The 13739-nt window shown below is 38.4% G+C and overlaps 1 protein-coding gene across 13 annotated transcripts in view; it reads right to left on the bottom strand.

The window, feature by feature from the left end:
- The window catches only part of PRLR (prolactin receptor), a 124898-nt gene that overhangs the window by 13373 nt on the left and 97786 nt on the right, over nucleotides 1-13739 (bottom strand). For 8 of the 13 annotated variants that reach the window (XM_030004294.1, XM_030004298.1, XM_030004303.1 and 5 more), the window contains 5 exons: nucleotides 10294-10362; nucleotides 4783-4896; nucleotides 3637-3769; nucleotides 1284-1453; nucleotides 334-500 (listed from right to left, as the gene is read on the bottom strand). In XM_030004294.1, the coding sequence (XP_029860154.1) occupies nucleotides 334-500; nucleotides 1284-1453; nucleotides 3637-3769; nucleotides 4783-4852 (540 nt within the window). In that variant the 5' untranslated portion in view covers nucleotides 4853-4896; nucleotides 10294-10362. Of the gene's footprint in view, nucleotides 1-333; nucleotides 501-1283; nucleotides 1454-3636; nucleotides 3770-4782; nucleotides 4897-5944; nucleotides 6262-9529; nucleotides 9607-10293; nucleotides 10363-13739 lie in introns of those variants that run through there. The other 5 variants (XM_030004304.1, XM_030004300.1, XM_030004305.2 and 2 more) reach the window with 4 other exon arrangements.

The raw sequence follows: 13739 nt of genomic DNA, 5'->3' as shown, positions 1-13739 counted from the left end.
ATAAACTGCTTTGATCCTGATTTGGGTTAAACTACATGATCTGAGCAGTTTTTTACTGTGACACTTGGGAACAGACACAGTGACAAAACTTAAATTAAATGTTGTGTCAGTGGACTAAATACGTTTTTTTAGTATATGACATTAGGATAATTATACAAATACCTTGAATTTCACTGTCTCTACAAACCACTACAGTATTTTTCTTTCTTTAATCAGATTTGGTTACATTAATTTTTCTATCCTTACAGAAACTAAAACTTTTAAAATATCAGTTAAATTCAGACAAGACTCACTGAAAAGTGCATTTATACAAGAAATATATTTTTCCATTACCTCCCACTCTTCCTTTTCCTCAGGTTTTAGTCGTAGCTCATAGTGATATACATGTGAATTAGAGCTGACATCAGCTAATGGAGGTGGAGACCATTTTGCCCAAAGGTGCATTATGCTAGCAGATGTTTTTGTTTCTAGAGAGAGGTTCATAGGAGCATCTGGCTGAACTGTATAAATGAAAAGTTTGCCATTAATGACTTAATTTTCTCTCAGAAAAGGCACCTCCTTTACAGTTTTGTATTTCACCACATTAATTTCAGATCATTCAGCACTTCTGTAAGGGAATAGTACAATAGCCTTTTTTTCCTTTCTCCCTAATAATGTTTAACTGGCTACTGATTTACCACAGTATCAGCAAATCTTAGACTTTACTCTGAATTTGTCAGGCTAAGGAAATACAAATCATAATTGCATTAGGCCACTCTTACAAAATTAAAATGTCAGATATTTCATAGCTTTTTTCATAAAAAGTACATTTAACATTACAATGTGTAGATTATGTATATGCAGAAAGCAGAATGGAGTTAGGAATACGAAATACTACAAAAAGCCCACAGAGTGCTTAGGCAGTTATTTTTACCCTCCCAAGACTGCAATGCCAGCAGCCAGAAAGATGTTTACATTTGGAAAATTTAGGTAGCTTAACCTAATCTGAAAGTTTTATCATCTGCAGTGCTAGGAACCTACAAAACTGTCATTGAGTCTAATTGAAATACTGGAGATAACTAGAAACTGGAGCCAATTTTTCAGCCAAAGTTAAAATGACAATAAAATATGTAGTTTCTTAATTTATAAGTAAAATGCATATTTTAGATCATCTGTAGATAAACGCTCCTCCATAGCAAGTTTCACATCATGAGGAGAAAAGTCTTCTACCACTACTTGTTCTGGGATCAAAAACCACATACATCTCCAACTAGTTTTTTTCCATTTCATTCTTCCCTTTTTACCTATGGAGGTCACATCCACATACTGAGGATCTGAGCTGTTACATCCAATCTCATTCCTTGCCATTACAGTGATATTATATGTTGTCCAGGGATTAGTGTGGTTTTTATCAAAGTAGCAGGAATTGGGACCTGATGTTCGGTAGTCTGGACATTCATAGATTTTTTCTTCACTGAAATAAAATGATTTAAAAAGTTAAAAGTTTAGGAAATGAAGCAAAGCAGATCATATTCTAGTAATGGCCTAGGTTCAGCAAAGAAATTTGAAATGTTTAACTTTAAACCTATATATAATCCCACCTCTGGGAAACATTTCAGTGAGTGTCAAATGCTACTACCATAAATGCTTCATTGCTATTTTTACTGCAGTTGTTCAGGATGAATGCTTTTATCCCCTTTTTTTATACATAGGAATGTCAACAAAAGAATGGAAAGACAAATTTCCAGAGACAGCATAAGGCAATTTTAAAAAATGTTTAAAAGCAAGTTAAAAGGCAAATTAAACACATTCACTTTGACTAAAGAAGAAAAGTTGCTAAATAGTTTCTTTACATATTTCCCCTGGGAAGTAACCTGATGGGCCCTATGGCAGAGGAGTGTTTTATTGACTATTTTGTTTTCAGAAAGACATTAATTTACCTGCTTTTTAACATGATCATCATCATCGCAACTGTCTCAACAAAAAATATTTGATTAATTCACGATTTCTTACCTATTACCTTTATATAAGTCTTCATTTTTTTAGGACAGGGATTGTTTTGTACTTAATTAAAGCTGAACTGGGTGATGTACTCAGAGTACAGACTACTACCCCAGATGTAAAGTACAGCACAAACCCTAAGCACCAGCTGAGAGGGTTCAAGGTTGCGCTTTAGTCCCACTGTTGGGCTCTATGCACTGCTAATAACAAGGTCTTTTAGTTGCCAGGCAGTTTTGTTCCAGTTCACAAAGAAAAGGTGGGAGTAAGGAAGGGGACTGTACTTGAGAGATAATGAGCTAGGAAAGGCAACTCTGGCCCAGATCTGGAGTGCTTGGCAGTGCCTGGTGTTCAGCAGATTTAATGAAACAGATAAGCACTCCTATCCATCCCCACGCAGGACTGTTCTAGGCTGTGATAGGTATGACTTAAAATGCTCATTAAAATTTCTGTTTTGACTGAGATTGGAACATCTGGACCTTCATAAAACAAAAGCTCTGAGGTCATTGTTGAGAGTGGTAACTTCAGTAAAGGCTGCATCTTTCCTGATCAATTAATACCAAATAATTTGGAGTTTGTTTAACTGAAGCCGGGAGGTCTGAGGCTTGACCTTATCTATTCTGAACCTCACTGGATTTATTCAAAGAAATTTAATCTCTGAGCCTCCCTGTTTACTTGGTCCAGTTCTGAGACCTCTTGTTTTCAGGAAGAAAGGACAGCTATACAAAAAAGCACAGGTTAAGCAAAGTTGCTAAACATATACAGATTGTATTCTTAAACAGGATGAGGGAGTCACAGACTCTACCAGACCAGTAACGTTTGAGATGCAGTACCCACATCTGATTTTACTCCATTTTGGGAACCACAAGGTTGGCTACAGATCCAGAAGGGGAAAGCGAAGACTCTCTAGAGACTTTCTCCGGACGGGGGGTTGCCGTGCACGGTAATGGACAAGCTCCTCGGCAGGGCCCCGAGGGCACCACCAGCCCTCGCTGCCCCTGCCCAGCCTCCCCGGGGCCTCCCCGTGCGCCGCCCGGGTCCCAGGCCCCCATTTCAGCCCACCGCAGCAGGGCTGGTCTCCAGCTCCCCACAGCCCTGCCCTTGCCAGCCGTGGGCCCCCCCCCAAGCCAGCCCCGTCCCATGGGCTGACGCCCTGGCCCGGCCCGGCCGCAGCCGGTCCCCGTCCCCGTCCCCGGGGAGGTGCCTGGCGCCCAGGGCTGGGTAGCCCCCAGCCTGCCCGGATCCCTGGCTGGGGCGGTGGGATGGGCCCTGGATGGAGGCCTTGCCCTGCCGCCCCAGAGGAGCCCCACGGCCCCCCCCGTCGTGCCTTGATGCTCCCCTCCTCAGAGAAGCACGCCATTCAGCTAAAAGCTGTGCGCCTCCTGATAAGATGGACAAAGTACACCTTTCCCAGCACGTCTTTCGACCAGTGGGATTTTAGGTCCGAGGAGTTTCGGTAGAGACAGGCTGAAGGTTTGGGACTGGTAGTGGTCATGTTTTCTTCCAACACGGGAAAGCCGTTAGTCTCATGTAGCCAACCCTTGTTGGCTATCTAACATGGATTCATAAAAACACCTTTATAAATTAATGTTATCATTCCCTCATTCTGCCCTAATCATCACTTGATCGCTTACAAAATACCTATGCACCGTTTGTTACCTGTCCTTGCTGTACAACAGGGTGTAATTGGTAGGAAGTCCTCCATCTGAGCCAGGCTTCCACCAGCAAGAAAAGGTTTCCTTTTCTAGAGAACGACATCTTATTATCTTAGGTCTTCCAGGGTATGACTGACCTAGGGAAGTACAGAAGTACAGCTAGTTATATTGGAGTTGGACAATGTTTTTTGTTGTTATTGTTGAACGATAAATTCAGCAAGGAATGTTTTTTCGAGGACAATAAAATTATTTGAAACTATGGACTCAATTTGGCAAATAAATCTGCCTGGAGAAAGCATCAAAACTTTCTGAAACATAAATATATTTTACCTCAAACTTCTAAAATAGCTACTCAAATTACTTTAGTTCTCTTTTTCAAATGAAAATTTCATTGTTACCTAAACTTAAAAAGTGTACAGTTATCTCCAAATTAAATTAAAAAGCTTGGAAGTAGATGTATGACCTTCTGTTTTTTCCTAAAATATCCAAAATTTTTATCTTAAGTTCATCTTAAAATTAAATTTCACTTTCAACTTTGCAACAGAACCAAAATTCCACTATCTGCACATATTTGGGGTAACTTAGGTAACTTACAGGTAAGACAAGTAATAAAAAGAAGGAATCCATGGGCTGTATGGAGTATTTTGTGTATTGGCAACCTGAATGTATTAATTAAGTACTTGAATATTTGCTAATAATCCCAATATATTTAAGAATATTTTCTGTTAAGACTACTTGTCCTTAACTTCTATCAAGAACATAGGACATAAGTTTACATACATTTTGTCATGAAAAGCATATGGCTTTTCAACCTAAGCTTACCTTTATTTTATGAAAGTTCCATATCATTATCTCTAATAGTGTTACCATTCATATGATGCTAATTCTCAAGAAGGTGACAAGCATGGAGTGAGTGTAGGGATGGAGTGAGTGCCTTTCATCATCACCACCACATAATCATTAAATTAATACTATAAAAAGAAGAGAGGACTCAAGCCATTTTCAAAATCTCCATACAAAACTTTAGAATAAAGTAATTTAAATATGTACAGGCTCCAGCGGTGGTCAGGATAGATCAGGTAAAGCCTCAGACTTCTCTAAAGAAAGTGTTTCAAGGAAAAACAAGTGTTCGAGAAAGTGTTGTACTTACCAGTCAGACCCACTGCGGTCAGAGCAAGTAGCAAAATAATTCGAGCTGATGATGTCAATTTCTGCTTCATGATGTCGGCTTGTCTTCAGGAGGAAATATCAGATCAAGGGCTCACTGAAAAATACACCATCATGCAATAGTCAATAACAATGCTTAACATGTAATATGTATCACTTGGCTTGATCAAAGTACTTTTTGAATTGCAGCTAACTGATTCTTGTTATTTCTCAAAAAGGTGCAGCAACACCTACTGTTCCACTTCAGAAGTAGAACACCTGAATCACAGAGTAGTAAGTAGGTCTTCCTGAAGGTCTTTGAACGGTTAGCAGTGCTGGGATTACAACTCCGTAGCATTAACAAATCTTGCATATTTATTTCGCATCTTGGGACACTGGGTGCTTTTCTTATAGCTCTAACTTTTAGACTTATTAATTTACCTGAGAAATCAGCCTTCTAGTAACAAAAAATACACTTTTATCTCTGTTGATATAAATAAGAGCTCAACATATTTGAACTTTGAAAGTCCTGAAAACAGCAGGCAAATAGAAAATATCCAAAATTTATTTAGAAGTTTATGATTTTTGAGCCAACCTCATGACTTCTGAACATTTGGGACTGGTAATGTCAGGATCACCTGAGCTGAAGAATGCTACTCTTTCTGTGCGTTCAACTCATTATTTTTACTGCGTCTGATTTTGCAGTAAAGTGGAAATGCCAAGATCAGAGAAAATAAACCAAGCAAAAAGTAGCGTAACTTCACAGTTAATTTATTAGGTGAAAAAGCAAGATGGGATGCAATTATCCCTCTTTTTTCAGCCTGCAAAGGCCAGAGGCAGTGTTGCAGAAGTCGGCTGAATTACAGAGGTGCAAGTGGGAAGCCACCAGCTGTGAAGGCCCGGTCCCTGTAGTGGGCTGACACCACTAGATGTCCTCAGAATTCAGGTTACAGCTCAGGGTGATCAGGAGTCCCTCTTGCTGCTAAATGTGTTTGCTTAGCCTGAAGAAAAGACAGAATGACTTAAATTAAACCTCCTGCTTCTCCCACCAATATGCTTCCTGCTTGGAGATGGTGACTGGAGTCGGCTATTAGATTCTCGGTAGCAAACCTCATTCTTTGAAACTAAAGAAGAACATTTTACTGTCTAAATAGGAAGCTCCTTACCTCAGCTTTCCACTCCTACCAAGCACATCTGACAGGTATTTGTATGCTTGAAACCCACTCAGTGTAGCACAGTGTGGGAACAAGCTGCCTCTTTGCTATGGAAAAATTCTTCGTGGTTTATCGGATGACTCAATTTTCATTATGCAATTCATTTTCTGTATCAAGAAACTATAATCCCTCAGCATACAAATGTTTTTCAAGCGCAAGGGCAAATGAAGTATCAGTTAATTTAACTGAATCTAAAACATGTTTACTGTGGACAATGAGGAGAACAACAACAGTTGGCTATGTTTCCATATGCAACTTCTGAATATCCAGGCATGTTTCACGCATGTAACTGAGCTACAGGCTGCAGAATTGCATCTGGGTTAGTTTTAAACTCACTTACAGCAATCTGTGCATATACAGTCAGTGGAGAGCAAACCATTTAAATAAAATTCCAGGTCTGTGTAAGCACATGCAAATTTTATGACTGTAAACAAACAGCAAGCACAAATGTTAGTGTTTAGCTTCAGAAATGAGCTGAAAACTTGGTGTTACATCATGTGGAGCACACCCCATTGAGCTCATGCAAGAACAAGGCACATTTTCTCAAGTGAAGGTGAAATAACGATCCATAAACAGTAACTATTTCATGTACATATGATACCACTTAAAATATTTTATTATTTCTAAAAATAGTTAGAACATTTGCAAAATACAGCTCTTTCAAACTGAGACTCATACTCTGCTTCCCTATAGGGAAGTGGTACCATGATTATTTTTTTTACTTTTACAGACATATCTTTTCTGTGTGAAGAACTGACAGATAAGAGAAACTGCCTGCAGTGAGTAAAAGAATGGAATTTGTCAATATGACAAAAGAGAGAGGCATCATTAAGAAAGAGCTGTATTAGAGCCCTCTGCAAGGAAAATGGGATAATTTTGGAAACCGCAGACCTAAAGAACCAAATTAATAGAAATAGGATGAAATTAATGCATTTGAAAACAAGTATTTTTCATTGGGACCATTTGTTTTTTAAAAATGAGATGATCATGAAGCACTTCTGTAATGTGGCTGTGAAGAAGAACAGGAGAGATACTGGGGAGGAATACGGACCTCTTAGTGTCACAGACTGAACTTTATGTACAGTTCTGGTCATCCGTACTTGGGAAAAAACCCTCCAGGTTAACCCATTTAGAACAGATTTAGAACACAGCTACAAAGATGAGCAGGGGACACAGAGGCTGTCTCATGATGACAACATAAAGAATTGGCTTTTTACTCCACAAAAGGATGGTTGTCTTCTATAAACATAGCAGGAGATTAGTATTAGAAGAGGGCAAAAAAGAATGGGTAAACTCTAGCAAATGCTGGAACAGGAATAGATGGCCATAATTAGCTCAAAAAATTAGAGAAAAATGTTACCATCACAACAGTGAGTTTCTGGAATAGTCTTCCAAACACAAAAATTCCATTTAGTTTTCACAGGTAGTCTGATGTATTATGAAATACATATAACATCATTGTTTGTGATAGCTGAGGACTGGACTTGGTGATCCAATATATGCTTTCCAGGCCAGTGTTTCAATTCAAGTTGAATACCTTGAATTATTACCAGTTAGAAAACTGTGCAGAAGTATGAGATGACTGGATGTCCTATTTTACATTCAGGATTTAATGCTTTCAAAATATTTTCTATTAAAGAATTGTCAGAACCTCTATTTATTTTAAGGTCATGCTTAAAAGCATCTTAGAAAGCTTCATTCTGATATTTGTATTGCTTTCTGAAGCAATGTAAGCAGCAGCAGAGCAGTGGTCAGGAGGCTCCAGGCATATTAACCTTATTCCATTTGTTCCAGTGCCTATGTTTCCATGGTTGCCTCGTGCCTGGTATTTGTGGTTCAAATAATGTTTATAAGGCTTCTGGAGAGATGTCTTGTTTTTTAAAAATACTTGCTTTAATAGAAAAAACAATGCACACTTTGTCATAGCTATATCAAAAGTGTGTCTCCCCTATCTAAGATTTGAAAAGGTTTTCATAAAAGAGTAACGAGCATTATTGAAGATGCTGTGAGGGAATGCCTTACTTTTAGGACTGAATGCATTCTTCTACAAGCGACACAGTGGATGTTGATTTGCCAGAATGTCATGCAAAATCAAGGGCTGAGTAACTGGTAATTAAAAGATCATACACCTTCTTTTTGAATGTTTTGATTTAATTCCAACTAAGTTGTTACATTCTGACATTATATTTGAATTTCCCCTTTCAACACAGCTGTTACATAGTATTCAACAGCTGCACATTGCACCCCAGAAAACAGTGTGCCTTGATGGAAATGGAAACCATTACTGGGGTTTTAGAATGCACAGAATTGCTAGATATTCCTGTAAAATAACCCTACTCTGCAATTAATAATATTATGAAATTGTAGGTTTGAAAACTGTGCTTGCAATGCTACTAGATGAAGCTGAAAGTTAAATACCAATACTGAAATCAGATGCTGTGGAGCAGGGTTGAGAGAAAAATGCCCTTGTCCTAATTGAGTTCTAGTTCTTGCATTCTTTTTTCTCTCTTTCTTGGCTATGCTGATGGATAAATTTCTTGAGATTGACAGAGAACTCTTCACTCAGTTCTGTACAGATGGAAAAATTTTCTATCTATCTGCAGTGTTTTCAGGCTTGCAGGTAGGGTAACAACTGTAGAGCACCTGCTGGCAATGACATTATGTGCATCACAAGCTTTACTTCTGCTGCTAAAGAAATCTAAAGCTGAAAGTATTTTACCAATCTGTACTGAACAAGATTCACATTCCCACTAGTTATGATGATAAACAATGTTTGTCTTTCAGGCCTGGGGGAAGGCAGTTTAAGGAGTCTCAAAACACTGCAGTTCATTACCATTTGAAAGGCTGAACTACAGCTGTATGAAACCAAGTACAAATAAAGAAGAGACTAAAGGAAGAATGTGGCAGTCTGTTAGACCATCCAGAATTCTACTGGCCATACATTCAACTATACTGTGGACATTGCATGAGCCTGCCTTCCCACACTGAGTTCTCAAATGCCAGCACTGATATATGTCCCTAGCCAAGACCTGGGCATCGCTATCACTGGATGTGTTTCTGAATGACAGTGATGGTTGGGATTATACTATGAATTAAAAACTGTGGATGTGCAGTGTGACCAGAGCTCTGCTTTCCCTCTCTGAATGAGCCCTAATTGGAAGTCTCCAAATTCTGAATCCCTAAGGCACCCAGTACAGCCTTCATGGAGATGTATAGGCTCCAGAGAAGACAGGGAGTTCAGACATGTCTCTGATCTGAATTTCTTGCGACTGATTCCAGATGGCTACTTTTAGCACATAGGTTTTGTGGAGCGCTTTGTGAGGATGCATAGTTCCTGCTGTTGGCTGTGTAAGGGAACCTAGGCATCCAGTTAATTTCTTGGGACCAAGCACTTCATATTTCTGTGTTGCATAAACTGGAATCACCTACAAGTTCTTTTAGATTTCACCTGAAAAGCCTATATAAAGGTTTCTAATATATTTTTCCTAAATTTCTCTCTTAAACAAACTTTCTCCTAATGACACTTTGTAGTCCTTCCTTGGATTAGCAGTCAACGTGATGATGAACGGAACAACTTCTCTCACCCATGGAGATGTGCTCCTCAGTCTGGAAGACTTAAGTCATTTTCTGAAAAGAAAAATAATGAAATCCCAGATTCTTGAAAGTAGGACACTTCTCCATCAAAATACTTATGCACTTAACTCCTATTGTTTTTACAGAACTGAACCTGAAACTCTTTTTAAAACTTTCAACATCTCAACTGACAAGAAAAGCCAAGACAACAAGAAGAAAGCACCATTATCCCTACTTTACAGATGGGGAACCAAGACAGAGAATGATCAAGTACTTTGCTCAGACTTATACTAGGAACATGACAAAAGCTAAAACCTGATCTTTTCCTACTAGTTCTTTTTTTTTTTCTTTTCTGAATACCACCTCTACTGCCTTTGTTTTTCCAATGAAACATGATTTAGCTAACAATAGCAATCTTCTTCTACCAGTCTCACGGCTCCTGAATATTCTATTTCTTCCCTGGTGGTTTGTACATTTAGCCATAATTTCAGGATTATTATTTTTTACAGCAGTCTTTTACAGACAAGAAAAGCATAAGCTGTAAAGAGTAAAATTTTAGAGTTTGAAAGTTAGAATTTACATTAGAACTTGAAAATTGCTCTTGAAATATGATGGAAGTTCATCTCTACCAGCTACCAAGGCCAACTCCACAGTCATTATCTTGCTATAATAATTTAATTATTATTTATACATAGCATAGTCATGAAATATGAAGTCCACTTTCCTACCTAAAGGATTCATGTGTGCGAGGAAGATTTTTGTTCCTCTCTTTCATGAATGTCAGATCACTTGATAATCTGTGAAAGAAGAGAATTCCAGGATTAGTATATTACTGGAAGTATCACTACTTTATTTCTAAAACATAAAGAGCAAAAAAAATCACCCTTTGTATTAGCTGACTCAGATAATGACACTCTAAGTCAATACATTTAAACACAGAACAATAGCAGCTATGGTAAAATACCGTGTTACTGCACACTCTTTCCTTTATCTGTTTCAATAAAATTTTGTAGCAATTTAGGATGCAGTTTAGATTTACCAGTAGACTGTGCTAGGCTATGCGATTACAGGCTAATCACCATCTACACAAAGGCCGGGATAGGATCAGATAAAAATTGAAGGGGTCGGGAGGAACCCTAGCAGCCTGATCAGTGAAAATGGGGTACAGGGAATCGGCTACGCCTATGACTATCAAAGCACAGTCAGATCATTGTCCCTTGTGTGGAATCAACCAGGAGGAGCCAACTAAACAAATCCCCTTCCCCATATGCCTCACAGACTGAAGGAGGTATAGCACTTGTTAAGGGATGCAGGCGGGAAAGAATTTGGGGAGGAAAGGAAAGGATCAAAGTGGAGTGGGAAGAAACAAGCATGGGAAAATAAGGTGAAAAGGGGAATAAAGGAGTCACTTAAGTGTAAACTGGTGGCTTGTCTGACTGAGATGTCTGCCTCATCACCCTAGTATACCCTATATTCTCATTAAGTCCTATTTCTAACTCTTCTGTCTGGATGTGCTCTGTTCTGAGTGGGTACGTTTGGATGCTAGTGAACCTGCAGCTGGCTTAGCCAGTGAGGAATGGGATTGCAAGCCTCCAGGCTCATATGCAACCCCCCCGCAACTGGGGAGACCAGAGGATCTGGGGCTAGCTATTGGGTTGACTGAGCACCTAAGACACGAATAAAGCAGTCCATTTTTTTTGTGCAATACACACATATACGTGTAAATGTATATGTTACATCTTTGTTGATATGTGTGGCCTCCGTGTGCGTTTATTTTGTCCGTGTGCCCACCCATTGGGAGCAGCTGCTCAGCTTCAGTACTGGCAGAACCTGAGGATATGGACCTATAGCAGTCTCATATCTATGGGGCTACCTGATTCAGCTGCCTCTAATAGACTGAAATGAAATGTTTTACCAAAAAAAGCCACTATGTTTACCTAACTGTTCTTTGTCATCCCATCTGAACACACTATGCTGTCAAGAAATAATTTAGATGAGCTTCAATAGACCACTTATCAGCCAGAGCAAGAAAAACTATTTATACATTAAAATACTAACTTTGAAATGACTAACTTCATCATACTTTTTCTTATAAAATCTTCTCTCTTTAAACAATTTGAAACAAAGTAGAATATATTTACCACTAACATTAAGAATGGTCTGTATTGCCTGGAGACCAGGTGGGAAGCCGCATTACTCAGATACCAGACACCCTTTTGTTTGGCTCCATTTCAGTAAAGCTAATGAGAACAATAAAAATACCATGAAATTATTTGGCATCTAGACATTATGCCATTACAAAGGATCAGATTTAATTGAGGGTGATAACCAGTTTCTTTTTTATGTGCATATATAAAATGGCATAGATAACATACAACTGAATATGGCAGAAATAATGTTTGCAGTGAAGTTACTCAACCATGACATAAGGTGAAATGTAGTTTAAAGATGGAGCTCCGTAAGCGCTCCCTGTTTTAGAGGCCAGAAATCTGGCTGTCAGTGTGCATGCTGGGAACACAGTTTAACTCAAGATTGGCTAAATAGAAGAATTCTCCCCAAATACAAGCTGCCTTGTAGCTCTAGATCACAGAGACATGTAAAAAATTCTGGAATTGTACCACACTCAAAAGGAAGCCTAATTCTAAGAGAAAATGTATGAATACCATCACTAAATAAAATAAACTGTCCTCTGCTGCTTCTGATTTCTACTACTTGGTACTACATCAAAACATAGAGTTCTATCCTACTGGCAAATTTCATTCTGCTTTCATGACTGCTTTCATCAGGAGTGATATAATGAACTGGTGATGCATGCCTTCATAATATGACTGACATAAAACGTGTTTTTTACAAAAGCTACAATAGTGTCATAAGCACTAGCTTGTTCATATCAGTGATCAGAAAGGATCATGATAGAATTGACCTTACCTCCTGCATTAACGAGGACAATGATTCTCACCCAAGTATTCCTACATCAAATAATCATTATTCAAATCATATTTATTATGATAACCCTGAGAACAAAGACAGAATCCACTGTCTTGGGTACTGTACAAAGAAGAGTTTCTGCTCTTAAGAACTGAAAATGTAAATAACCAATAATACAGAGTGGAAGAAAAGGATATAACAAGCAGGTCAAAACTTGAATATTTTTGGTTTGAAACTAAAGATTATTTTCAATGCAAAATATTTTCAAAATATCCCATAAAGTGGAAACTGCCTATGGAGAATCAGTTTTAGAAAATTCACTTCAGAATGTCACAAATTCTTTTTCAACCAAAGCCAATATATGCAAATTTTCAAAATTCCAAAATTAACAAATATCACCAAGTATCAACATAAAGCATTTTGTTTTGATTTTTTTCAGTAGAACATTTTCTGAAATCTAAGCAAATAATAGCAATTTTATTCTAACTTTTTTTTTCTAATGAAAACACGTGATGAAAAATTTCTATTAATCTTTAATTATACACAGACTTTCAATGAGCAATGCAATGGCATGAAATGTCTTGCTACTTTTGACATTTCTGGGGAAAGATGCTGGTGTAGAGGTGAAAGTTTATTGTGGAGAGACTAAAATGACTAAAACTTTACAGGAAGCAAAGGAACAGGACTTTGAAAGTAGCATAGGGAACATGGTAATGGAGGAAAGTGTGAAAAGTTTATGGATTAAATATGAGGGAAAGAGACGATGAGGAAGGACACAGAAGGGGGAAACAAATAATCTCTTGGCACTGGGCAGTAAAGGGTCAGATGAAGTTGCAATTTTGAATGTGTTCCATTATCCCCTTTGAGTTTCAAAGCTCCATCCATTGGATGCCATCCCCAAATAGCTTTTCTCGGTGAACACAGGCAATGGGGTTGGGTGGAGGAGAAGCATCTTCTGGATCCTAGTGCCTGCAAGCATCAGAAGGGTAATGATGAAGAAAGCTGCGACCTTAGCTCTAGGACAGTTTCTTTATTCCCTCTCACTAAGACAGGCCATTTTGGCTGAGTCTGTGTCTGGAGTCTCTCTTCAAAGCTTTATGACTGTGGTAAGACTAACAAAGAACCTGGCTGCAGGGGAATAAATGTTCAATCACAAATATGCTCAGTAATTAGCAATATCAGTGGGAGCAGAGAAAACTGTTGGACAAATAATTGTTTTCTGTTTCAGTGTTCTCTTTTTCAGGAA

The sequence above is a fragment of the Aquila chrysaetos genome, chromosome Z, assembly GCF_900496995.4.
Source record: "Aquila chrysaetos chrysaetos chromosome Z, bAquChr1.4, whole genome shotgun sequence".
Lineage (NCBI taxonomy): Eukaryota > Metazoa > Chordata > Aves > Accipitriformes > Accipitridae > Aquila > Aquila chrysaetos.
This window is presented reverse-complemented; position numbering and strand designations above follow the sequence as displayed.